Genomic DNA, 27,225 nt, shown 5'->3' on the forward strand with positions numbered 1-27,225 from the left:
ATAAAAGGTAACTAATGTCAGTGTACAAAAACTAGCTAGCTAGGTCCCTTCCATTTTCTGAGGAAATTGGTCAACAGTGACCTTCTAGCAACACACAAGGGAACTTAGCAGCTCTGAGCTCTCATAGTTGCGAGCAGACACTTAGGGATTAAAGTACTTTCCCTTACAACATCCTAAGGAAATCCTTCGGATGATTTTACGCAACTTATTTTTTCCTAAGTTGAAAATTTAAGGGAACACTTAGCCTAAGAGGTATTATGCAAATGGTACAGGCACTGCGTGAAAGTTTTACATTACCATACAATACTCATGATTAATTTTTAAAAAAGTAATAACAACTAATAAAACAAAGCCATTGGATTTCACTTACATGTTCCTCTTCATTTATGTGACCTAGTTTAACAGGTGTTACACAACACCCTGCAGTAAGTCTTTTATATCTCGTAATGGGTACAATTAGTCTGGTGTGTTGATCAGAGTTGTGATTAAAGGTTTTGGTGGGTCACAGAAGATTTTCAGATTTCTAACTGAGCTGTAGTAGTGTTTTGTGTTGTTTGCGAATGGCAAGGACAGCCAACTAACCTCTCAGCACCCCAAACTGTGACTGAATTCTAGTGTCGCTGTAGCATTAACAAGAAAACCACAAAAAAAGGAATAAAAATAAAGTCCTCCTTAACTCTGAAGTTAAATTGTTGATTTTGACATCAGCAGTAGTGTTTCCACTATAAAAACACAAAATATAACATAAACAATGAAATGATCTGAAGTTTCTTTTTAATTGGCTCTTGTACTACAAACTGTAACTTTGCCTGAGAAAATGTAAACACAGGCTGTTTCATCTGATTTCAAGGAGACTATGACCCGGTGGCAGACATTAAGAATAACTATACAGAAATAGCTGATCTTCTCGCAAATAGTCTTGTTAACTTATTATTATATATAGAGGCATTAAGTTAAAAACTAGATGTAGTAGCTTTGAATTCATTATTTCCATGGACTTGAATTATTGTCTTATTTGATGGCCTTGCTGCCCTAGCATCTTGGCCCTCAAAACATTGGCAACACCAAAGGCCAAGTGACCTTCACCCTAAAATGACGACACTCCAAGCCTGGAGTCTTATACTCTTGCCATGACCTGATCATCCTGTCTGCTTCTCTTACTGTCAAAGTAAAAATCCACTGGCACCTACAGCCTGCTCACAGAACAGGTACAGAGCAGGAAGTCCCTGGTCTCTGTGGATATTAAAGATACAGGGTGGGGTTTAATTTGAATGTAAGAAGGCTGGGTAGGTGTCCAGCTGATTGTAGTAACAATGCTGCTCATTCACTCAATAAACGCACTGGTGCTCACACACAGTGGTGGAAGAAGAAGTCTGATCTTTGACTTAAGTGAAAGTCCTTCATTCACAATTTTACTAAGAGCACAAATAGTTAAAGCTAGGAAATCTGAGTAAGGCGTGTCATGACGTCTCCATCCAGGAAAAAAAAAACTTTTTATGGGATGATGCCGAGAAGTAGTAGTAGGGCATGGTTTTGGGGGTTATAAAATGATGTGGTATGGGATCGCTGCGTAGACTCAGCTCCAGTACTCACTGATATCTGATCCACAAGTTTAGGCTGTACTGGAGCCATTTCTGATACAGCTATTGGGATTGAAACAACCCCAACAGAAATAGTCAAGGAGGTTAAAAGCACTTCAAAGTTGTACAGTTCTGTAAATGTACTTAATAACATCCCACTACTGAATATTCAAGAACCAGGCAGACAGAACTTTACAGAGCATCCAGCAGTGTAATCCATGGTGCTGGTTGTGGGTCTGTTGGTGAATAACAATGTGGTGGTAGCAGCAGCAGCAGCACTGACCTTCTGCACCACGTTCTCCTTCTGCATCTGACTCTGTCGGAGCTTCTTGAGCAGCACCAGGCGAGCCTCCTCCAGACGCAGCTCCTCTCTCAGAGCTTTGATCATCTGCTGCCTCTCCTCTCCCGTCTTCCCCTGAAACACACACACACACACACACACACACACACACACACACACACACACACACACACACACACACACACACACACACACACACACCGACACAGTGACACACACAGTGACACATGGTGTCCAGATGGCAAATTTAAGGCAACTTATTACACACCTTTAAGCTAAATAGTCTGTCTAAATACACATTTAAATAAAGAGTTCAAAGCAGCAATTTGACTTCTGTGTGTGTGAGGAGTGTTTACTTGAATGAAAGGGTGGGTTTTGATTCTCTTACATGTTAATGTTTGATGCATTTCTTCAGTTCTTCAGGAAGTTTTAATCGCAATAATTAACATGAATTCAACCAATTCCCGTGAATTCTGCACAACCTTGCAATTGTGTCCAATCACTGCAACTTGTCTGTAAATCTGACCAATCATTGTAGCTTCCTGGGACTTCCACCAATCATAGCAGTCCTCAGTGCAAACGCCATATGTGCATGTCTCAATAACCAGACTCAATATTTTATGATTTACTTTTTTGGTATTTTTATTTTAAATGATTTGTCACAGGTACTGAAAAGAACACAAAGTTTGTTATTGTTACTGACATCTATCAATGCTCTGTGCACTTCTGTATTGTATAATTTTGTGTTCTTTTGTCTGACTTTGAGCTCAGCCCACTGTACTGCACTTCTTCATTTACTAAAAAAGCATGTTTTGTTAGAATCTTTTGATTCTGAGCCTTTCTGGTAACGTCACTCAGAACACTGAGAACAGTGCTGTTTTATTCTCCCTGTCACAAGTTGCCTTTGATTTTTCATGATTTATATGTTTTTTCCCCCTTAATTGCCACTTTTCTTTGTAATTTACACTTCCTTAAGCAATTTCACTGCAAAAATACCTAAAAAACACTGCAAAGTGCATCACAGTTTTTTAGAAAGCCTGCAGTGAAGTCAGGTATTTTGGACCACAACAATCCCAAACAAAGTCTGAAAAATCCTGGAGGGGCTGATTTCATGAGTTATTTGTGATGAGGTATTTTTTGCCTGATGCACTGTATTTCTGCTTCTGCTGGAGTGCAACAGATCACAAAACTCACAGTTAGGCTTGTATCATGGTTTTGAGTCATGAATCAAATCACTTTTCAGATCAATTAAAAAAAAACAGTGAAAAAAGTAAAAAAGTATACTACCAATATTATGATATACTATAATACACATTATATACATTATAAAGTGCAATAATTCTACACTCTCAGTCTCACTCAATGGTTCACAGCACAGTCTGATTGGTTACACGTCATGAGTACTAGCCAATCAGCACTGAAGGCTGTATCACAGACAGGCTGTTCCTGTGAGTGACAGCTGTGTGTCAGAGGGACAGCAGCAGCAGACAAACATCACAATCTTATGATCTGTCTGTGACAAGCACGTCCACAGGCCAACTGAGATCTGTTGCACACATAGTGAGTCCCTATAAGTCATATTATTTCTACTGTATTCCATGTGACGAGTCAGAGCTGATGTGCATGCTCTATAATGTCTTACTAATGCATTAATTATGTTCATTAATGGAGGACAGTAGAGGCATTCAGTTTGACAGCCTGACTCTGACATATTACTCAGGTTGAAATCAGGTATAGAGAGCATGCGGTGGGTTTACTGAAGCTGTGCAGAGCTGATGGTTTTACCTTGAACATGTCCAGGTTGGCCTGGTGCAGGCGCTCCTCAGGTCGTGGTGTCGTTCTGGGACTGGATGCCTCATTGTCTGACAGGATGATGACGTCTGGAGACGGAGTTCGTCTGTCATGGTCCGCATCGCTGCATGGGATAACAAGAAAAACAAAACACCCTGTCAACCTTTGAAACACATGAAGAACATGTTCATCATCAAATTTGCTAGTTTCTTAAAACTTGATCTGGACTTGAAGCTTTGAGGCAGAGTTAAATGAAACAGCTTTAAAACTTTATTTTCAACTGTAGGCAATTCCAAAGTTTCTTCAGCACCGCCAGTGCAATGCCTGCCTCATACAAACACTTCACACTCAAAACTAACTGTGCAGGGTTACCAAAACGTTAACTTAAAAAATCAGTTTAGGTATCACCAGCACTGTTGAGAGAGAAGAATATCCTTGACCCTCTCTGAATGGCTCTGGGTATGGAGTCAAGGGCTGCACCTTACTTTTTTGATTAATCTAACAATCTTCAAATAATTGTTAAAGTTTAAAAGGTGAATTCTTTCTCATTCTTGCTTGATATATGACTTCAGCTGCTCAACAGTTCAGGGTCTCTGTTGTTGTATTTTGTGCTTCATAATGCACCACACATTTTTAATGGGAGACAGATCTGGAGTGCAGGCAGGTCAGTCTAGTACCTGAACTCTTTTATAACAAAGACACACTATTGGAACGTGCACAATGTGTCACTGAAATGAGCAGGGATGTCTTCTGAATGGCAGCATACGAATATGTGTGAGCCTTTCTGCACTACATCCAGTCTACTAAGTTTGCAGCAGGTGAACTCAACTGCAGCTGTAGAGACGCCTCAAAGTTAATCAAACAAGTGGATGCTCCTGAGCTCAACATGGAGAGCCAAAGCAAAGGCTCTGATCAGAGCTGAGTATCAGGACTCAGTATCTTTAAGGTACTGACTGAATAAACCAGCACTGGCAGCTGAGCGTGCAGAGATGCCACCAATACAATGTAAAGTATGGATGTACTACAAAAATAAAAAAATAATAAATAAAATGTGGAAGGAATATTGCAGGAATGCTTCCTCTCACATGATGGGCATCAAATGAAGTACTCCGTTGGTATTGGTATTACTTTAAGGTATGTGTACTGGTATATGGATTTACCAAACTATAAACTGACACTCTGGGCCGTAGTCTGGTTAATAAGCTCTGTGCATGTCTGTCTCTGTACCATTTACATTCAGCCAAAGTTGGTCACTTTGTCAAGAGGGAAGGACTCTGTATCAGTATGATATAAGAGAGGACAACAGGCTGACTGTGTCTTTGGTTAAACGGTCTCATTCATTACATCACATGGTTTTCAGACAGCTAGTGAGCAGCTAACTTGGTCATAAACTGACCAACAGCTGGAGGACAGTGAACATGACTCAGGGCTGTGCAGGAAGTTAGCTTAACTATAGAGCAGACTGTGCACAGTGCAAACACAGTCCTCAGTCACAATATAGTGTGTCAGATATTTCACTTGACTGAGCATTTTGTCTTTATTAATGCTAATTCACTGTAAATGTTGACTCTACTTGAACTTTTCTTTTGCTGTCTGATTTAAAAGAGAACGATTCTTTTCATTTAGAAACAAGAGGGTTGGGTGACTTGACAGATATATCATCTGAATCCATCAATGGTTGTTTTTTGGGCCAATTTTTGAGGCTGTATTTGTCATTTTATTTTGCTAATGTAATCATCTACAGAGTGACAGCCGCTGCTACGCACCGCACTCCTGTCCTGCAGCACAGGACACACCCACTCAGTCGGACCATGAGTGCTCTAATCTGGGTGAGGAGTGAAAGGAAACAGCCTGCAGAGTCAGGGTCTCTGCACTCTTTTCACACAGTGAATTAAAGATTTAAGTCCACCAAACCAGAGCTGGTGATTGTTGGACAAGTGGACAGACTGACAAAGATGGTTTTTACATCTGTTGAGTTTGAATGAAGCATATTTTATAAGACATTAATGAGCCAATAAAGCTTGTCCTAGTTTGGTAAAAGAGAGAAACTTAAATTCAGATGGTGTACAGTTGTATTTCTCTGTTTAAAAAGGAAAATAGGTGTGAGAAAATTTAAATTCTTGACACTTGACATGTATGTACTATAGGGAATTCACTGCTTGCACACATCTCCCAGCTGAGACTTGAGAGGACGGGAGGAAGTGGGAAGGTTGGTAAATTTTAATATATCACCCAACTCTAGTGGTAGATGTTTGGTAACTGTAGTATTTTAAATATGAGCTCCAAAAAGACAGTGGATCAAATACTAACTGACCCTTTGCTAAGCCCCTCTTTAGTTGCTGTTGCTACGTTGGTCAAGCTTTTGATCCTCGCACTGCACATATGCTGTTTCTCATTTCTAACTGACAACTGTGGATTTTGTCAGCTAATGTGATGACTCTCACTAGCAGATTTCTCAAGTGTAGCTAGGTAATGTATGCTAATGCTAATACTTGAACCCCTTGAGTCTGCTGAGAAGTCTGTCTCCACCGGACACATTTTAAAACCCTGAAAAAAAAAAAAAAATCTCAAATATGTTAAGTTACTTAACGCATGCGTACATGATATAACGTTAATGCTAGCAGACTGAAGCTAAAGCAGGTTGGATGACAGAAATACTGTCATTAACGAGGGAAAAAGAGGTGCAGCGGACCTTGAGTCAGCCAACCAGCTGGACTGCCATCACCCAGGAAGAGAGCTGGAATAAAAGATAAGATAATCTGGCTTAGATCTAAGGGCTCTATTATAGTCCTGAATGGTAACGGACAACTGTGGACACCATGGACATATTAGTTCTGTCTATTCCGCATGGACAGGTCTGCAGATAGGTCTGCTTTGACCATGGGTTTGTTACGGCAGAGGAGGCTAACACAAGTTTATAGAGAGGAAAAGTTACTGCAGGGAGTTAGTATAGTTAGCTGGACATGCTAATGTTTGCAGCTTGCTATAGAGGAGATTCGGGCTGCAACTAATGACTGTTTTCCTAATCAATTAACCAGCCGATTTTCTTGATTAATAGTTGTTTGGTCTACAAAATGTCAATAAATTGTGAAAAGATGACGTCCTCAATTGTCTTGTTTTGCCCAAAGCCCAAAGATATTCAGTTTAATGTCATAAAGGAGTAAGGACTAAAAAAGTAAAAAAAAAAAAATCACATTTAAGAAGCTGGAATCAGAGAATTAAGACTTTTTTCTTAAAAAGTTACTCAACCCAATTAATTGATGATCAAAATAGTTGGTGATTAATTTTGTAATCACTTAATAAGGAAATACTTGATTAATCGTTGATAAAGTCTAATCTATTCCACATGTGTGCTCTTCTGTTGTAGGTTTTTGAAAGGTTACAAAAAGACGCCACCCTCCAACCTCATGAGACACAGTGAATTGCTCCTCTTAGAGCCCTGTGCACACTGCTTCAACATGGAGAAAATGCAAAGCTCAAAAGGCCTGGTTTGCCTAGTTATGGTTAATCAATGGTCTGAAGGAGGGGCTTAGCCGAGGGTCAACTGTAACCAATTACTGAGCCTTTAAAAATTGCTGTAGGTTAATACTTAGAGGTCCAAAGAGCCAACTTTGTATTGAGTTAGAACCAACTGACTGTCTGATCTGTGTGTTACTGTGTTTGCTTTGGTTTTGGTTGAGGCAGTGGATGTAACAGCAGCACTTTCAAACTGAAGGCAGCAGATTGTTCTCACATATCTGTCCTGACCAGGGCACAAAAACACCAGGCAGACAGGTGGAGTGACTTCCAAGGATAGAAAAATACCAAACTGTCAGGATGCTGCTTCACTGGTAAAATAAAGCCCAGTGTGTTGTATGGAAACCATGTTTCACTGAGAGCAGCAGTCAAAGGCTCCACCCACCAGTTAGCGCTCTTTCAGTGTGAGGAGAGCTCTGTGACTCAGCTGCTGAGGTGATCAATAGACCCTTTTCACAGAACACATGTCGACATGTGACAGCAGGAAAAGCACAGGTGGAAATATTTAATGAATGATGGTCAAATTCGCTGTCAGTGTCCTGCTATTGTTCCTGCTGGTTCAGTGTCACACTGTCAGGGTTTACTGGGACACTTGAACAGAACAGAGCCACTGGTAATGTTATTAGTAACACCTGTGCTTCTCCCACAATGACAAGTCCAAATGTGTGCTGGGAAAAAGATCTGTTGGAATGAAAAGCTGCAGACTGTTGGCGCTCTGCAATACATGGTCGGAAACTTTTTCTGTATTACTGACGTAGCAGTAACAGTAGTTATTTTATTCTACTGTAACAATGAGACGACAACGACAACCTCTCAGACAGTTTTGGTCAAAGACGTCAATCTGTGCATTTTGTCCTTTGCCAAATACCTGTATTAGAGTTCTGCACCGGGTCAGATACCCAGCGGGTGACCTGCTAAATCATTGTGTAATGGGTAAAAAATATAGTTATATAAATTCACATGGATAAAAATGAACTAACTGCAGGCGGGCAGCAGGTGAGAATAATAATATAACACATACAATAATACAATAATATGTTTATTTCCCTGGCGAAATCAGAAATGAAAATGATTGTACCATATTTTAATGTTTATCTTAGTTAAAATAATAATATCAAGTCTAATCAGCCAGCAGGATTTTATTATGACAGCATGTGACACAACCTTTGACCCCACATCATGCCTACAGCGATGCAGGCCAGCTGTTGGCTAAAACTGATGACTTAAAGGCAAAATCAGCCAGTGGAAGACACCAAATGATGGGCAACACATCACTGAAGGCCAAGTCGGACGTTTGGGAGGATTCTGGTGACTGAAAAAGACTGAAAAAACATTGTCAGTGGCTTTGCAGCTTGTAAAAAGTTTCAAAAAGTATTAGTGTTTGATAGCCGCAAGCGAGGCTCGTTGTCACTATGGCAGCACATGGACAGATCAGGAACACAGGCGCAGCGCCAAAAGACAAGTGTGTGTTTAATCACGGATGCGGGTCAGGTCACAGGGATTATATTAACGGCTCCAGGGGGGTGCAGATTTGACTTTGAGATAATTGTGGGTCAGTTCTGGTTCGCAGCTTTGTGGGTGCAGGCGGGTTTGCAAAACTGGACCTATGCAGAACTGTGACCAATATACATTCAGGATGTCCATGATTAGTTACCTCGATTAAACCGTGGGTGTCAAACCCCCTTTAATCCCTGGCCACATCAGCATTATTGTGCCCCTCAAAGGGCTGACTGTAAATGTAAGGCTATAAATGTACCTGCTTGTTATAATATTACATTATTAACTCTGCAATCTATCATCATTGATTTTAGCAAGGACTTAATAATTAATAACTAGTTCTGAAAGTCAAAAAAAATGGCAAACAACAATTAATATACAATTTAATTAAAAAGTTAATTAAACAAAGTAGGATGAGACAAATAAGACAGTGTCTCATCTCTGTTAAGCACAAACACCTATTTGTTTTCCAATATCTTATTAATTTGCACTTCCTCTGCATCAACTTTTTATTTCTTGGACATTTTGCTCAGTTGCTACTGTTAACATCACCACTTGGCTAGAGTGCCACAGCTGGAAACAGCTACATCACATATCACATCTCGTGGTTAGATGCCTTTACTGTGCGGACAACAAAAGTGGGATGCCTCCTGGGACATGTAATTTATGGACACTGTATTTCTAGAAAAAAAAAAACAGAATGAGACTGTGCAAGTTGTATTCTTTGTAAGCTCTCGGGGGCCACAAAAAATGAAGTGGCGGGCTGGAAATAGCCTGTCAGCCCTGAGTTTGACATATGTGGAATAAATATTGCTACCTCATTGTACCAGGAATACTAATTGGTTAAATTAATATTTTATATTTTATTAATGTTAACTGTTGTGTCTTAGATTTTGCACAACCACCCACCACCAGCCAGGGCTGCAACCCCATCTGACCAACGCTAAAGCTCAGATAGCCCAAATGTTGTAAACAAGCAAGGTGGAAAGTGTAATAGATAACATCTGGTAAAAGCAGCTCAATTTGGCAGTATTTTGATCTAGAAAATGAAAATAAGATTGAATGCAGGCTGTGTCAGAATAAGCTGACATACAACCACTTGAGATGAAGGAGGGCAGGCTGCTGGTGCTAATGTTAGCCACACTCAGTAAACCAAAATGACATTGTTCATTCAGAGATGCTGTGATCCCGCTCGGTATGAAAAGCTAACACGGCTCATCATCACAGCAGTGACTTTGCAAGATATGCTTCCACTTAACTTTGCTAGAGCTGAAGGTTTCTGAAAGTTAATCGAACATACTGAGGCTGAATACATGGTGCCGGGGCGCAAAATGATCACATATAGACCTGAGCACAACAATCCATCAGGGAGAGAAATTAACTTTTTAAAATGTGAGCATCTACCAGCCACTGACAGATAAATGTTCAAACTGACCAGCCCATCAACAGTAAATCATTATTTTGTGTCTGAAATCCACCAGCCACTTTATTATTTTACCAGCATTTGGCCGGTGGCTGGTGTTAATTTCCCACCCTGTCATCAATACTAATACCAGTGACAGCAGCATTTGAATTTGGTTATTAAAGAATGTGTTTAATGGCTTCAAAAGGCTCTTCAGTACTACTCGGGTACTGAAACCTGGTGCCAATGTGGCAACACAGAGTTCAGTGCCTATTGACAGTTTCCCCCTGCTACAGACACTACAGACAACAGAAGCATCACCACATGTGCCATCACTCATTAACATTACAGCAGCACTCACGTTACATGGCTCTGGCAGCAGGTAGCCTGCTGTTAGCTAGCAGCTACAATGCCGAACTAAGCGGTCTAAAGTGTGGCTGCATTTCACTCAAAAGGATTCCAACAGCAGGTGACATGTTGTGTGTAAAGGAGGGAAGAATCTGGTGGCACATGGGGATACAGTTGTAAGCAGAGATGTGCGCTTGTGCGACTGCTTGTGTGTCCCTGTGCCAAGTTCATCATCTGGCAGTGTGGACGTTCCTGGGCCCAGAGCAGGGAAAACATAGATACAGAACACTAGATGTGATGTGTCATAATGACTTGACATTTCTATCTATGACGAGGAGGCTGATGATGATGATGATGATGATAGCAGCCTTTCCTCAGGTCAGCAGATATGATCATATTTCAGCTAAAGAACAACTGGAGTTTGAAGATCAAAATATACGTTGCTGTTATTATTACTGTGTCATTTTGTGTTAAAGTAATGGAGTTCAATTAGGTTTTGTTTATTATTTGAATTTATTAAGTGTTTTATATTTAGATGTATATATTTAAGTTCACTTCAAAGCGTTAACAGTTCATATATTGTTAGGGCTGTGTATCGTTCAAATATTTATATGTATATATATATATACATATATATATATATATATATACATATATATATATATATATATATATATATATATATATATATATATATATATATATATACACATACTGGTACCACTGACACATTGGCTTAGACCCCAGTTCCTGAACAATATTTTTTTCAATACCAATTTTATAAAATCTGTTTTAACAAAAAGAAAATTAGATTATATTATAATTTATATTTTACAATTTATTTTTTCGATTAATCAAATTTTAGTTGGTCTATAAAATGTCAGAAAATTATGAAAAATCATGATCAGTGAAACCCAAGATGTCGTCAAGATGTTTTGCACTCATCCCATAGACATTCAGTTTGTTGTCATAGAGGAGTAAAGAACTAGTAAATATTCACATTTCATGAGCTGGTATCAGAGAATTTTGACTATTTTTTCTTAAAAAAAACAGATAAATTGATTATCTAACTAGTGGGCAATTAATTTAATAACTGATTATTCGGTTAATCGTTGCAACTCTAGAACAATCACTCACTTTAAAGGTATTCAAAGACCTGGGAGCAGCTGGACAAACTGGTTTTAATTTGATTTGAATATTGTAGTTAACCTGGGGGACTGGACTAAAATGAGGAAACTGAAGACAAGCCTGTACAGTACTGGACCATAAAAAATCTATAGAACTGTCAAAATTCCTCAGGTACTGAAAACTGATATTGAATGACAACAGGAATTCGATCGATACTATAAAAGTATCAAAGTTCAGTACCCAGCACTATAAACCGTTCAATTCCAAGTCCAAAGCCATTTTTTAGAAGCAGTTCACTCCAAAATCAACAATACATATTTCTCCTCCGGCCTGGAGTGCTGTTTATCTCTCCGCACTGTTTTGTTGTGAATTGCAGAGTCTTGGAGACACTGGTCATAGAGATTTTTTTTATTTCTCTATAAGGACCTTGTTGTGAGCAGCTTCTTTTTGGAGCAGAATCTACCAGAACTACATTAACTGCTCAAAACAAAGTCTGTGGATTATCTTGATCAACCAGGTCCTGAGTTCCATTACACTGGAGAGAAGGCAGGTCAGGAGAAAATATGTGTTTTTGATTTTGGTGTGAATCGTCCCTTTAATGTCATCAGCCGTCATTTTGTGCTGTTACCGTTTTAAAAGAATAATGTTAGCACAAATATAGGGAAAATGATACCCAAACGATATCCAACCCTATTAATATTTTTGGACAATATATTTAGTTATCCATTAAGAAAAAGTGTTCAATTTTGACTGAGTGATTTCTTACTTTTAGACTAGTCTGTTTAACCGACAGGGAACATAGTCACTGAACATCCCTGATACACATAGAATATCAAGTTATCTGAATTTTAACTTGTTCCAAAGATGAATTCTAACCCCCATTAACTCCCATCCCAGATATAATCCAGGGATTAACAGCAGAGAGGTTCTGTCCTCTGTGTACAGAACAGTGCTCCAGAGGGACACTGTGGTTCTAATGTGTAAACACGTTGTTCTCACCATCTCCTCCCTGCGCTCATATCCACCGGCTCATCCAGGATGTTCTCCTTCCCGTTCTTACTGGGTCCAACATGGCCGCCGTGGCCTCCCAGCCTCAAACTCCCGTTCAGCTTCTCCTCGTAAGCAGCACCCATTAGGCTCGGGTGGTGGAGGGTGCTTGCCCCGGGCCCCTTCCCGTCTCCCAGGGGCCCTGCCACCTCCAGGGCTGCTAGGTCAGCTAGGTCCTTGCGTTTAAGTAGCGCCAGCATCTTGAGGCGCTCCATGGCCTCGTGGCCCTCCATTTTGAGGCGTTTGGCCAGCGCCTCCTCTCGCTCGCTGGGTGACTCCAGGCCTCGCTTCAGCAGGTTGAGCCTCAGCGCCTCCTCAGACATCCGCTCCATCCTGGAGGAGACAGAGGGGACAGAAGGGTCAGCAAACAACCAAACACACTTATCCATGTAGCTTAAAGGAGATCTCTATAATATATTTACTGAAATAAATCATAAAATGACCACGATGTGTCATCAGAGATAAAGCAAACATGTCAAGTTGAAATACTCGCTCTACTAATGCTGCAATGTCCCCCTTTGAAATTTCCAGTCTGGACCAAAATAACGGTTTTGTATGTCTGTTTACATTAATCAGAATTCAAATTAATGCTGAATTGTCGCCGAATGAGTAAGTGTCTGTTTATGAGTCGTAAGAAATCATTAATAATCTTGTAGAAGGAGTAGATGTTTATAACTGTTAAAATCAGCAAAACTTTAATGGAGTTTGGCAGCAGTGAGACAGGCAGCCACTTTAACTCATCATCCAGAGTGTGTATATTCAGAGCAGTGGGCTTTTGTTTTCAGGATAATAGGCTGAACTTTACATTGACAGACAACTGACAGTTATAATCAGCTGATCAGCTGACAGTGGAGGACTCTTCCTCACTTGTTATTGTCAGTTTATGAAGTTACATACATCCTGTGCTCCTGTTGAGCTCCTGCAGCCTGCCTGTCTCTGACAACTCTCAATTCGCTTCAACCAGAGATCCTATATTAAACAGGATTTCAACCTATTTAATATACTGTCTATGGGTCCAGCTTGCTTTTTAACTCATTGAAGGTAGTGTTATGCTAATCCAGAATGCTTGTAAACCCTTTCCAAAACCTTTCACGTGTCAGATTTTTCATTTCTTGTATTCCAAACTAACAATGTGACAACTGACTGAAAGTGGCTTTATCAACTTCATTTCTATTTATCTAACCTGAGCTTTGTTGTTAGTGATCGACCAACTAATAATTCAGCTGATTATCTGGCGTTTTGAGATAGTCTCCTGATGGCTACATTCACAAGGCCAACAAACAAAAACTGTGTGCAGACACATCTTTTGGCTGCCTGTGAAGAATTGTTAGCGTTCCCTTTTGTGAGTTTTGGTAAGGTGCTGAAAAGGTGAGTTTGGAGTCCTGAACTATAAATCAGTCAATCCTGCTGAAAAAGTTGCTGTCTAAATGTCCTCAGTCAACATTGTCTTTTCTAAAAAGTTTCTAGTATTAATCTAAAACTGTTGATGGCTAGTATTAAATACAGAATAGAAGAATAAGGTTCAAAATGAATCATCTACTCAATAGATTAACATTGTTTTTCTTTTTTTCTGGTGCGTGAAGCAAAATTACCAGTAAGAGATATTTTGAAAAAAACATAATAATTGCAATTTTTTGGCTGATATTGCAATTATGATATGATTGGCAATATTAGAGGTAATGAGTTTTGCATCATTATTCTTATTTTGATTGAAATACATATTAAAATGACTATGGTGTGATTTTTTTTTTCAAAGCTGTTCCAGACGAAGATGCTGAATCTGATGTGTAGGACAGGACATCTCTGCCTCACCACATTCATTCATTTAAAGGTTTTTTGACACAATTTGCCTCTAACAAATATTGTAGCTCCTGCAATTTGAAATTACAGAAAGCCACACTGCAGTTTTGATAAAATTTGGATTCATTGTGCAGCCCCAGCCAGAGACACATTTCAGCATTTGGGTGGTGGCTGCTGTTAATTTTGGTCTCTGAATGCAGTTGGATGTCATCACTTCTGACATAATGCACCTCATTCTCCCCTAAACACCAGTCACATTCTGAATCCACAGCATCTATCTTCTTCTGCTTCAGTAATTAGTAAAAACAGGCTAAGATAACCATGAATGATATTATATTAGTAATATGCATGGAATAATGGGATTTTTTCTTGTGTTACATCATTTTGCATGTCTTTAAGCTTGTAGAAATACTGACTGGTGCCAGGTATTGAATATCAATATTTTTATAGTACCATTTGAAGTATATCTGTTTCCACTTGGCAGTAACATGTGATTGGCTTGTGGAAATAATTGTCTGGACCAGGAGAAGCACAGTGTAACGCAGGTGGGAATCAATCACGACACACACTTTTTATTGTTCTGTGTGGAAATCTGGTGTTTTCACAACACAGATGAGCAAGACACTCAAAAATGAGCGTTTTAGTTCAAACATGAGGCTCTCTCTTGGAGTTCTGTTGTCTGTTTTTTATCTCTTCTCACTAAGGCTGCAACTCATGATTATTTTCATAGTCGATTAATCGGTTGATTATTTTCTCAATTCATCGCTTAATAGCTGTTTGGTCTATAAAATGTCAGAAAAAGGTGAAAATGTTGGTCAGTGTTTCCAAAAGTCTTCAAATGTCTTGTTTTGCTCACAACTCAAAGATGTTCAGTTTACTGTCAGAGAAGAGTAAAGAGAAAAGAATTAAGAGAAAAGAAAAAGTTGGAACCAAACACTACAAATTAAAATTCTGAGGCCAACACATGAACCTGAAGAAGCAACAGTCGATCCTAAACATCCTCGTTGGGCACAGCCCAACCTGAGAAGGTGGTAGATCATCAGGGGATCATCAAAATCCTTCTGACTCTACACTCCATGAATGTCCTGCTGGACAACCAGCCCGACCAACATGACCACTGTTCAGTCTCTCTGCTCGCACAGGAGGAACAGGAACCCAACAGCGTGTAATGAGGCAGAGCTCCCGAGGCCCCGTTCCATCTCCAACAGCACCTGAGTCAAATTAAGATTTTTAACTAAGCGATGTAACCCTGGTGACCCGAGAATCAGTGCAGTGAGATCCCAGCATGCAACAGGGATAAATAAATAATCAGACAATATGAGCAGCTGATGGTAAGCTCATTCACATGGAAGTGGGTTAAACACAGCGGGCTAAGAATAGCCTGAATCTCTGTGCTGATGGTGACACATCCATCTGAGAAAGGTTTGATGCATCTTGTGCGTGTGTGCGTGTTACCATGTGATTCATACCAGTAAGGAAGACTGTTGTAAGGACAGCAACAGTCCAGGTCTTATGAGCACATTAGCTCGGTCATGTGACCGGCTTCAGCATGAAGGCTGACAGAGCAGTGAGCCAATCATGAAGCGGCAGCGGAGCGCAGGCTGGACGAGGAAATGACAAAGCAGAAACTGTCACTGTGGACTTCCTGCAGCTTCAAATCCGGCTCTGACTGCACATGTAGCAGAGCAGTGAGAGAAGCCTACAGAGTGCATGAAGAGACTGAAGGCCTTCATTACTCCTGATGCTTACTGATTCATCCTCATTGTTCAGCTGGCAGTACTGTGTTGTGCAACATTCAATCGCAGCAAATTATTTTCCAAAATTCACAAGTTAAGGCTACACTATTTTGAAGAAATATAATTGCAATTATTTTGACTGATATTGCAACTGTGATATGATTTGCAATATTAGAGGAAAGGATCATTTTTACATCATTATTTTCCAATTTCATTGGAAAACACATTAAAACTATTATGGTGTATTTTTCCTAAACAGAGATGATTTCTGAAGTTTAGAGTATGATGTGTAGGCCAGGACACCTCTGCAGCTTCGCAATATTTCATTTAAAGTGCTATTTTGACACACATTTCACTTTTAACAAATATTATGCACCCTGTGATTTGAAAATTGCAGTGACCAGATTGCGATTTTGATAGAAATTCTGATTTGTTGTTCAGCCCTAATACAAGAGAGGATAAATAACAGGGATCTCTGTACAATACAGTGCAATCCAACAGAACAACCCTGCAATAAATGCACACTCAGCTGAGAGCTTATTGTAAGGCATAACACCATCTTAAGATGCACTGAAAACACAAAAACGTCCCACAACTCTTTGTATTTTCTGCCACTGACTGATTGGGCAAACTAATATCAGATGCCCCAAATCATATTTTGTAACTTCCTGTAGTGATATATGGTATATTATCAACTACAATGACTTTTTTGCTTAATGACTTTAAATAATAACTATCTAATTGCGATTATTTGACTGATATCACAATTGCGATATGATTTGCAATATCAGAGGTAATTATCATTTTTACATCATTATTCTCATTTTGATTGAAAAACATGTTCAAATGGTGTGATTTTTTTTTTTTTTTGCAGGAATCTGTAGCAAATGAAGATGTTTTTGTAAGTCTGCAGAATCTGATGTGTGTCTTTAACAAATATTGCACCTGCTGCAATTTGAAAATTAGAAAGAAATTTGATTACCTGTGAAGCCCAATTAACCAATCAGGCGAGTGAGTAATAAATGTACTTGCCCGAAGTCAATTTTTACTTGCCACTATGCAAATCGTTGTTTGTATTAGTGATTATCACATAACAACAAAGTCTTAAGTTAATGGTTGTGCTCAATCTAGGGTTGCAACATCTGTAAAATGTCAGAAAATAGTGAAAAATATCCAACCCACTTTTTTGAAATCCACAATAATATCTTTAAATATCTTGTTTTGTCAGTCTAGAATTCAAACATGTTCAGTTTAAAACGATAATAAATGAAGTAAAGTGGGAAATCTCATTATTTAAGAGGCTGAAAACTTTACAACTCACCCAGCGGGGCAAGTGAGTTGCCAGACCCTGGGCAAGCCTTACTGCTGAGTACTGTATCATTATATATGGTTTATATTTTTGATAATCCTGTCATTGAGTCTTCTTCTCCTGCTTTGTGTGTAACAGAATGAATGTTCATTCTCTTACTGCCTTTACTGTAGGTGTGGAGAGTATCAATAGAGAAGAAAAGATGCCAGGAACAGGAAGACTAGGCTATAGTGGAAATCAGACTGACGGGCTTCTCCCTTAAAATAACCTTATTTTCATTGAATAAGAGCCTATTTTTGCTTGTAGTAAAACAATAAATGAACCATCACTGTGACATGTCCTGATAAACCTTCTTAATCACAGAAGTGATCAATCATGAATGGGCTTGGTTTTAAATATAGACTTTTGTACTAAAATGCACAAAAGGCCTGATTCTCCTTCATAATAATTGACTGCATGTATCAAGTGGGCAAAAATATGCAATAATTAGGATCAGTGTATATGACTATTAAATTTGAGCTTTTACAACCAAAGTTTTCCCCGAGCAGACGGCTCCATATGCTTGTGGAGAGCCCTGGGCAGCAAGATGTCACATACAGCCACAACAGCTTCAGGAAGTGGCTCTGATGTATGAACCCCAAAAAAGAGACAACATGAAGACAGTGGATGTTATACTAACCCATAACACAGACCTTTGTCACCTAAATGTCAGACATGACATGTGTACAGGCAGCTAAGCTAACTGTAACTCTACCGAAGCCAACCTTGATTGATCCAGAATGCACAGTACACCTGCACTATACAGCTGAGAAATCTGTCATGACTGTTTCATATCGGTCAGTATTGATAATTATTGATGATGTAGGTTGTGGCTGGCGACATGTTATGTAATCTAGGGGGTGGAAGTGGCTGAGGTGATATAATGAGTAAAAATCAAAATACCTCCATGTCGCAACAATACTGTAAAGATAACTATTTAACAAAATATTACAACCAATGAGACATATAAAGACATATAAAACAACATGAACAGTCTGGTAAGTTCAGGAAATAACATAATTATATATAACTATATCCAAAATCTATCACAATATCAAATCTCATATCATGATATAATATAATATTGATATATTGCCCACTCCTAATGCACAATCAGCAGGTAAAGCAGCGCTGCAGAACTGTCAGTGCTCAGAGGACCCACCTGTGGACAACACCTGGACAAGTCCACTGGAGCTGGAGATGCTCAGCGCTTCACAAACTCGACTCGTCTCAATAAACCAGCCAGTTCAAATCAGATTTGCAGAGTTCAAAGCTTATGTGAAGGATGGAGGCTGTGTTTACTATAAGAGCTGCTGGCTGGATTGAACACGACTCAAAAACAATGACTACAGCTGCAAATGCAGGTGACCACTGTGTTCCAACCGGGGTTCAACTTTTTAGCCTGCACAGAGAGTTTTTTTTCCTCTTACCTGTAGTGCTGTTTACATCTAGATAATTTTGGTGTGAGTTGCAGAGTTTCGTGATGGGTTATGATTTCTAGAGAGAGGCATTGCTGTTGAATTTTTCAAATGTACTTTTGGTGCTTTGATCACCATGAGTTGAGTACCAACTAGTCCCATTACACCGGAGACAGGGTTGGGTGATTGGACGAATGTCGTCTATTGACGGTGGGCTGAATCCATCGCCGGTTAGGTTTTTTGGGACAATGTTATTCAGTCATGGTCTGCTGAGTGACAGCTGCTGTCCAGTGACATGCTCTTATCCAGCAGCACAGGACACACCCCCTCAGCAGGACCATGAGTGCTCTGAGCTGGATGAGGAGTGAGAGGAAAACAGTCTGGGCTCTCTTTTCATGTAGTGAATTAAGGATTTAACTTGATCAAACCAGAGATGGTGATCGTTGGAAGAGTGGACAGACTAAAAAAGACGGTTTTGGTGAGTGTTACATGTTTTTATGTTGAGTCTGAATGAATTGTATTTTATGAGGAATTAAGAAGCCAATTAAGCCTGTCTGAGTTCGGTAAAGGAGAGAAATTTGAATTCAGAAGCTGCACGGTACAACCATTAATCGATTCATTGGTTTTTAATTGGCAACTATTCTGATAACTGATTAATTGATTTGAGTCATTTTTTAAGAAAATAAAGTCAAAATTCTCTGATTTCAACTTCTTAAATGTGACTATTTTTGGGTTTCTTTATTCCTCTCTGACAGTAACCTGAATCTCTTTGAGTTGTGGACAAAATAAGACATTTCAGGATGTTATCTTTAGTTTTGGAGACACTGATCAACCACGGTCATTTGACATTTTATGGACAACAAACTAATTGATTACATGTCTTACATCTGAGACTCAGGAGGTAAGGAGGAGGTGAGAGGGGGGATGAATATGTCGCTAATCACCAGTTGCTGGGCTGATGGGTGTTGGTTGGAATTTTTCAATATATTGCCAAACCCTAATATATGGATAAATGGCACTACAGGTAAAAGGAAAAATATGCAGTTTTGATTTTGGGTTGAACTGTCCCTTTAAGGACAAAACTCACCAGTTGTGTACTAGTGATTTGGCATGTTTTAGCCCATTTTCTACAAATCATGAACAATTAATATAATTGTGAACTAACGTGCAAATCACAGGTTCCACACTTCAATGAAACCTCCTCACATTATCTGTGAGGTTGACATGTTAGAGAGTTAGAACACTGTTAGAACATGTCTGACTGTTTGGAGCCATCTGATTGGAACCTGTGAGTCGTGTGAACAACTTCACTCTCTGGGCTTCTCCTCCACCATGACAGACGGTTCATCATGTGTGTGGCCAGACAACATGCAAATGGATGCTTTCATTTCCAGCACTGCAGTGCCGCGTTAACAACACCTGGGCCGCTGCTGAATTTGGCAATAAAGTCATGTACGGCGGAGTGTCAGCGACTGTAATTCAGACAGAGATTTAATTGGCCCCGTTATCACTTAATCAGCTTCCTATTAGCAGATTATTCCTGCTGGTGTCGTTCTATCGTTTCCCCTCATCTATTGTATCATGGTGCCGTGGCTGCCACCGCTCTAATCGCTTCATTCTGTCCTCCTGGAACGTCTCTCTTATCCTCCTCGCATCTACAGCAGCCTCTTTAATACAGGGAGGAGTCTTAATGATCGCACAATACGGCCCTCCCCGACACTTCTTCTTCTTCTTCTTCTCCTCTAATTAATTTGTGACGCAGCTGCGGACCCGCTCGTCGCCTCCATTTGCTGAGAGAAAAACACAAGCAGCTCCTGCAACCTCTCGGCCGAGCCTCCACCTTTAATGAGCCAGAGAGCACCGCTGAGAATGGCGCTGATGAGCCAATCAGGGTCGGCCTTGCGCTGCGCGTCAGTAACTGGCACCCCACACCCTTCCCCTCCCCCCCTCCCTCCTCCTCCCGGCCACTGCCGCCGCCGACTGCCTTTACATAATATAATGACTGTTTCAGTCAGCTGCTACACAAGCAGCCACACACTCTTTCTCCCTCTTTCTCCTCAACCACACCCCCACCCCTCCGCCTCCACCTCCCATAATCCCTCCCACCGACTCCCTCCCGCCCACCCCACCCCTCTTGCTTTGGGCACTCTGCCAGGCCAATGCAATAAAGGCAAAAGAAAAGAAAAAAGAGACATGGCGGAGAGGTAGAAAGAGACAAGGGTGGAGGTTGATAGAGGGCGAATGGAGCCACACTTTTTTCTTAAGTTGGACAGGTAGATGTCTTCATCAAAAACAGGACCACAGACTCCTTGCACTGCTGCCTCAGCGCGAAGCACCACAGAAGAAGTCCTCCGTCATAGAGCGGCATATAGACGGTGTCCAGACATCCACGTACAGCAGCATTCCAACAGAAGGCAGGATTTTGTAACCCCCCTCTCCTGCTCCAGCTGTACAGTACCACAAAGAAACCCCTCCCTGCTCCGCTACCCTCCCCCAATTCCTCAAACCCGCCGTCTTTTCCTCCCCCCGCTTTCACTGTAAAAATAAACACATGCTTACTTTCAGGGGCCCCTTAAATGTAGCCAGAGCTGAGGGCTTCATTTGTTCATATTACACCAGCCAATCAGGAGTGGAGACGGAGTCTGGAGGCATGCGTGCACAGGCGTGTGTGTGTGTGTGTATGGGGGGTAATAAAGGAGTGACACAGCCAAGATACACTGAGAGCGGAGAGATTTTTTTTTCTTCATCTTGCGCTATCCTCGCTCTTTGTGTAGGCTGCGTGTGTATGTGTGTGTGTGTGTGTGTGTGTGTGTGTGTAGGGCTAGAAAGGAGGCAGAGATGGCAGCTCTCTCCTGACATAATGCCAACTCTTAATTCCCTCCTCCCATCCCCCAACACACACAGCCTACACACACACACACACACACACACACACACACACACACACACACACACACACACACACACACCATGTTCTTTATGCACAGAGCTGTCGATCAGATGGCTGCTGCTAAAATGTCCTCCTCAGAATTAGAACCAGCGGCCTCGTCACACTCTGCTCCTGGAGGTCCACAGCAGAGATCGCCCTCCTGTCCCGGTCCGTCCCGGTCCGTCCCATGTGTCTCAGCACCGGGTTAACACCGTTTTCCAGGCAGGCCCATTGTCAGCTGACTGAGTGTAATGGTAATAAGGCCATTTGCAACTGCACTGAGGAATCTGCTGCTCATTTCACGCATGATCTGCATCATGACAATTCATTTGGCTGATGCAACTCCACTCCTCCCAGTCCGCCTTCTGCCTCTCCACCACCTCCACCTTCTCCTCTTCCTGGACTCTTGCTTTTTTCTTTCTTTCTTTTTTTTTTTTTTGAAACACACGACCAGGGAAGCGTTCTGTTTCATTTTTCAACACTTTGATTCATTGGTGGATGTCGGGCTTATCGCTGAGGTGCAGCAGCCAGATGTGTCAGCGCCGACTTCCCATCTCTACCCCAAGACAAAAACAGAAAAAAAAAAAGTGCAACTACTGATCCGATGCTGCGAATCACCCGCCGCCTTCATTTGTGCCATTAATCCCACCGTCAAAATGGTGGTGATGGGTGCAAAATGGCGGCTGTGGCACAAAACTGGCAGGACCCTGAACCCAAATCAATATCATGTACACAGACTACCTCTGTGTTCATTCTCTGATCAGGCAGTTTTGGATTTCAATGATAATTTTTCAGATTTTACACTGGACTTTCTTTCCTCTCCTTGGAAAGCACTTTGTAACTACGTTAAGAAAATTACTGTTGTCAGGGCACAGGTAGTTCTGGTAAAATGATTTTAGGTCTAAGTGATTTAATTACCACCGAGCCTTCTGGCTGCACCAGCTTCTGAGCTGGGATTCAGACCAAAAACAGCCCTGCTTTAAAAAAAAACAGGGGGCTGTTTGGTGGGGGCGTGTTGTTTAAGGTGCCGCTGACACAATCAAATACGATTGTGGAAGTCCCGCTGGAGTAACAGATTAATGCATTTAAAGGCTTATCAGACATCAAAACACTGCACCATGGTTTGTAATACTCACAGACGGGATTTCACAACTCTGGAAGTTGTCACGGCAGCAACTAGTATTATTTAGTAAACAGTGGAAATACGCTGTTTAAGTTACAACGTAATCCACCAGGAACGTGTAGTTGTACGTGTGATTAGCCAGTGCAGCGCCTTGACACCCGCTGGCAAGGGATGTTGAACCTAGTTCAACTTTTTTGCTGGATGACCCTGGATTTTTTTGCCAGACTACCCTGCGTCAGCATCCCCGCTGCATCAACGGACTGTCATTCAAATGTATGAGAGGGCTGTGTTTTCTCATGCAGGGCTCAGATTGGTCTGGATGTGGCCTAACAAGGCCGTAATTTCAGGCAGGATTCAACATTAACTCTTTCCCTGCCACTGAGGAGATGTTCTGTCAGTATCAGTTTTCACTGCCAGGTAGTAGGGGACACTGTGATGGTTCATCTGACAAAAATCTGTCACTCAAAGAGGAAGAGAACCACCAGAACTGAGCAGCAACAGAAGAAGATGATGATGTCATGTCGCATGAAAACATTGGTGCTCAGCGGGTCAGAGAGCACCACAACCCGGCCACAGAGCGGGACTGCTCACATCACAGCCCGCCGCCGGGGCAGAGAGCGCTCCAGCACCCCTGGGTCTCTCAAACAGTGTTTTGGGAGGGGGGCGGGGGTCACACACGGCTAATGTTAGTCCAAGTGGTGACAGTGATGTCACACATAATATGAAGTGATTAAAAAAAAAAGTTGAAGTTGATATTCTCCATGAAAAATGTCTCACTTTTTTGTCCAAAAAGTGGATTTTTGATGCAACCAGCCAACACTGAAAAAGAATGAATGACGCTAGAGCAAAATGATTGTTTTGTGTCTATCAGATCTGTTCTTCCCTTTGATATATTCCACATTAATATATTCAGAAAACTGAATATTCTGTGGGTGTTGAAAAATCTGTGAATTTTGTCAAAAATTGCTGGCGCTGGCTGGCAACTTTTTAAAAAACGCTGGTGGGGAAAGAGTTAACCATGGCCCAATGGCGTGTGGCCACTGAATATTCCATGCATGTAGGTAGCCCTCTGTGGCCACCAAGTTTTATCCCCATACTACGAGCCTTCACCAACAGAATGTTACAGCTCCACAAACATCCTCATTTCTTTGTGTTTTTTAGTTCGACAGTCTATGAAAACAGTGAACAGTGCTCATTACTGCCTAGCTACTGATATGTCTTAGAAAAAACAAAAAACTGCCATGCTAGTGAGCGTTTTTATCTGTACTCATTTTAAATGCTATTGTCCTCATGTCACTCCATGCCATCTTCTCACATGTTGATAGGGCAACTGAACATCACACCTGTGAAATGATTGGCTGTTTGTGTGTCACTTGGACATCTACAAATATGATAGGCTGTCAGGGCGGGAGCACACATGGGGTTTGTCTGTTACATGAGTGGTTTGTCACTCCATTATCAAGGGATATGACAGGCTGTTTATGAACAGGGGCGAATTCCTTTCATGCTTTCATGATGGTTTGCAGTGAATGAAATGAAACTATCCAACATTTTATCAAACTGCTTTCACCCAGACCTACACTGGCATCTCCGCCGCATCAACAGACATGTCATTCATCCACACTCTGAGTTCAAGCCTGTCTGAATGTAGCCTAATAGGCCATTCATACTAGACAGGGTTCCTCATTAACCATGGCCCGATGGCCCTTAGCCACAGAAACTGACTCCATGGCCATCAAGGTAGATCCCCATACTGCAAGCCTTCACCAACACAACTTCACAGTTCCACAAACATCTCAATTCCTAAGCACCTTTTAGTTCAATGTTCTATGAAGACATTGAACAGTCCTCATCACCGGCCAGCTTCCTTCGAGAAATACAAATGCGGACTATAAAAAAAGACATGGCAACAAAAAAGCACAAACAAACCAAAGATGAAGTCATGAGGAAACATGAAAATATGACTAACATCAAATCTACAATCTACCAATCATAGCGTCCACTGGGTTTCCCTGTCCTGAAATATGTGTCTTGGTATTTCCTGCTCCTATTCAGTTACCATAAAGTCAGACATTGTCTGATTTTCCACAATTTTTTTTCACTTTTAAAAGGGGAAGTTCAGTTTTTCTGAAGTGGTACTTATGCATAGTCAGTGTGGTTGCAGAAGTGATACGGAGCACAGCAGAAACAGGCGCTCCCATGCACAGGGATATACAGAAGGACTACAGTTGAGAAAATGTAGTGGCAAAATAAATGGCTGTCTAAATATAGAATACACTTGAATGGATATTGCTTTTTTTAGGGAAGCCTTTATTTGTTTGGCTGAAAACTGTTTTTCCTCTGACCTCATCTGCAACAGTACAATGCTGACCTCCAGTGATGGGATGTCCCTTACCTACAAGCTTGGACCACGATGACCACCAGCTACTAGGGGTGCAAGGGATCACAAAATTCACGGTTCTGATTGCATCAAGGTTTTGAATTATGGATCGGACCTTATCTCCGATCAGGAAGAAAGAAAAAAAGAGGTGGTTAAATTATCTTAAAAATGCACTTGGCTTGGATCTCTCTCTCTCTCTCATAGTAATGTGATAATAACAACAATAATAATGATGATTATAATAATAATTATTATAAATATTGAATAATAATATATAATTAAAATTACACTATAATAATAATACTATATAGTACAGTATACTTCAGATACTACACTCCACTGGATTATACTATAGTACATATAATCGATAATTATACACTACTACACTCTGTAGTCTGGCTGAGTGTCCCACCCACTCCACTATCTGATTGGCTATTATGGTGACTTCTAACCAATCAACACAGACAGGCAGACACAGAGCTGAGAGGAGCTGTGTAGAAGTTGAAACAACAGATATCACAAAAGTTTCAATAAATGTCACAATCTTATGATCAGTTTCTATGACAACAGCATAGTTACATTAGTGAAAACGTCCGAAGTCATGGTCGGGGTTTCACTGGAGGCGATGTAACGGCTTTTAAATCAGTTGCACTTCCTTTCTTTTTTAAAACTCTGCTGCCCCACAGAGATGAGCTGTTGCAGTATGCAACTTTGCATTGAAATGACTTGTATAAAAGTAACAGTGACAGTAAAACAGTGTTTTACACTATGGTGGTTATATGTAATCACACACGTGCCAAACTCTGGGGGGGCATACAGGACATGGGACAACTGTGATCCCTTGCACCCCTATCATCTACTGAAGGTAGTGCACTGAATAAGTACCTCATACAACCCCACTTCAAAAAAACAGAACTATCCCTTTAAGAGACTATTATGGGTCCCTTAAAATCTTCTACGGAAAATGGTTACTAAGGACCTTCTAGCAACACATAAGGGAATATTTAAGTAGCTAAGAGAAAATGCTTAGAGATTATAGAGGGATACCCCTTAAAACACTCTATGGAAATCATTAGAGTGATATTTCCCTGAGGCATCCTTAGATGAGAATTTAAGGGAAATTTTAGCCTAAGTGCATTCATGCAACCTGGCACAGGGGCCCTGGGATAATTGCCTCATGCTGCCCTGGATATCGATGCAGAAACTCTGGTATCGTCTTGGCACTGATGTCAAACATCCTCACACAATGCCCAGTCCTACTGATGTTAATCCATTTCATCACCAGTCAGTGTTGACTGGTGATGAAATGGATTAACCAGTCAGTGTTGATTTATCACTCTGAGTAATTTTTTAAATAAAAAAAAAAGCACAAATCCTCTGATTTCAGCTTCTTAAATGTAAATATTTTCTGGTTTCTTTACTCGTCTTTGGCAATAAACTGAACATAACAAGACATTTGAGGACATCAATGCCAACTTGGGCTTTGGAAAACAGTGATCACCATTTTTCACCACATTCGGACATTTTACAGACCAAACCACAAATCTATTCATGAGTAATTAATCAAGAAAATAATCAACAGATTAATCAAAGAAAAATTCATTAGACGCAGTTCTACTGTATACATTACAAAACTGTATGCAGCTTACGACATAAACTCAGTTAATCTATAAAGAAAAATAAAGAAAGGGATATATATTTGTACCTGTCACTGCTCAACAGACTACAGATGAATTTACTGTAAAGTTTAAATATAAGGTTGGAATAAAATGGCTGCCGTGGACAATCCCAGAGCAAGATCCCCTAAGAGAGCGTGAAGCCTGCAGCCCACATTAACAGCGTGTATCATATAGAATAGCATGCGAGGGCAGCCATCAGCAG

General features: G+C 40.7%; 1 protein-coding gene across 1 annotated transcript in view; it reads right to left on the minus strand.

Moving 5' to 3' along the window:
- gatad2b (GATA zinc finger domain containing 2B) overlaps positions 1-27,225 on the minus strand; it is a 75,967-nt gene that overhangs the window by 17,185 nt on the left and 31,557 nt on the right. Inside the window, exons 2-4 of the mRNA XM_084738822.1 lie at positions 12,563-12,943; positions 3,667-3,796; positions 1,864-1,995 (exon numbers count right to left, since the gene is read on the minus strand). Coding sequence (XP_084594948.1) covers positions 1,864-1,995; positions 3,667-3,796; positions 12,563-12,943 — 643 coding nt within the window. The remainder of the gene's footprint in view (positions 1-1,863; positions 1,996-3,666; positions 3,797-12,562; positions 12,944-27,225) is intronic.

This window comes from Lutjanus erythropterus, chromosome 16 (genome assembly GCF_056507025.1).
Source record: "Lutjanus erythropterus isolate fLutEry1 chromosome 16, fLutEry1.hap2, whole genome shotgun sequence".
Lineage (NCBI taxonomy): Eukaryota > Metazoa > Chordata > Actinopteri > Lutjaniformes > Lutjanidae > Lutjanus > Lutjanus erythropterus.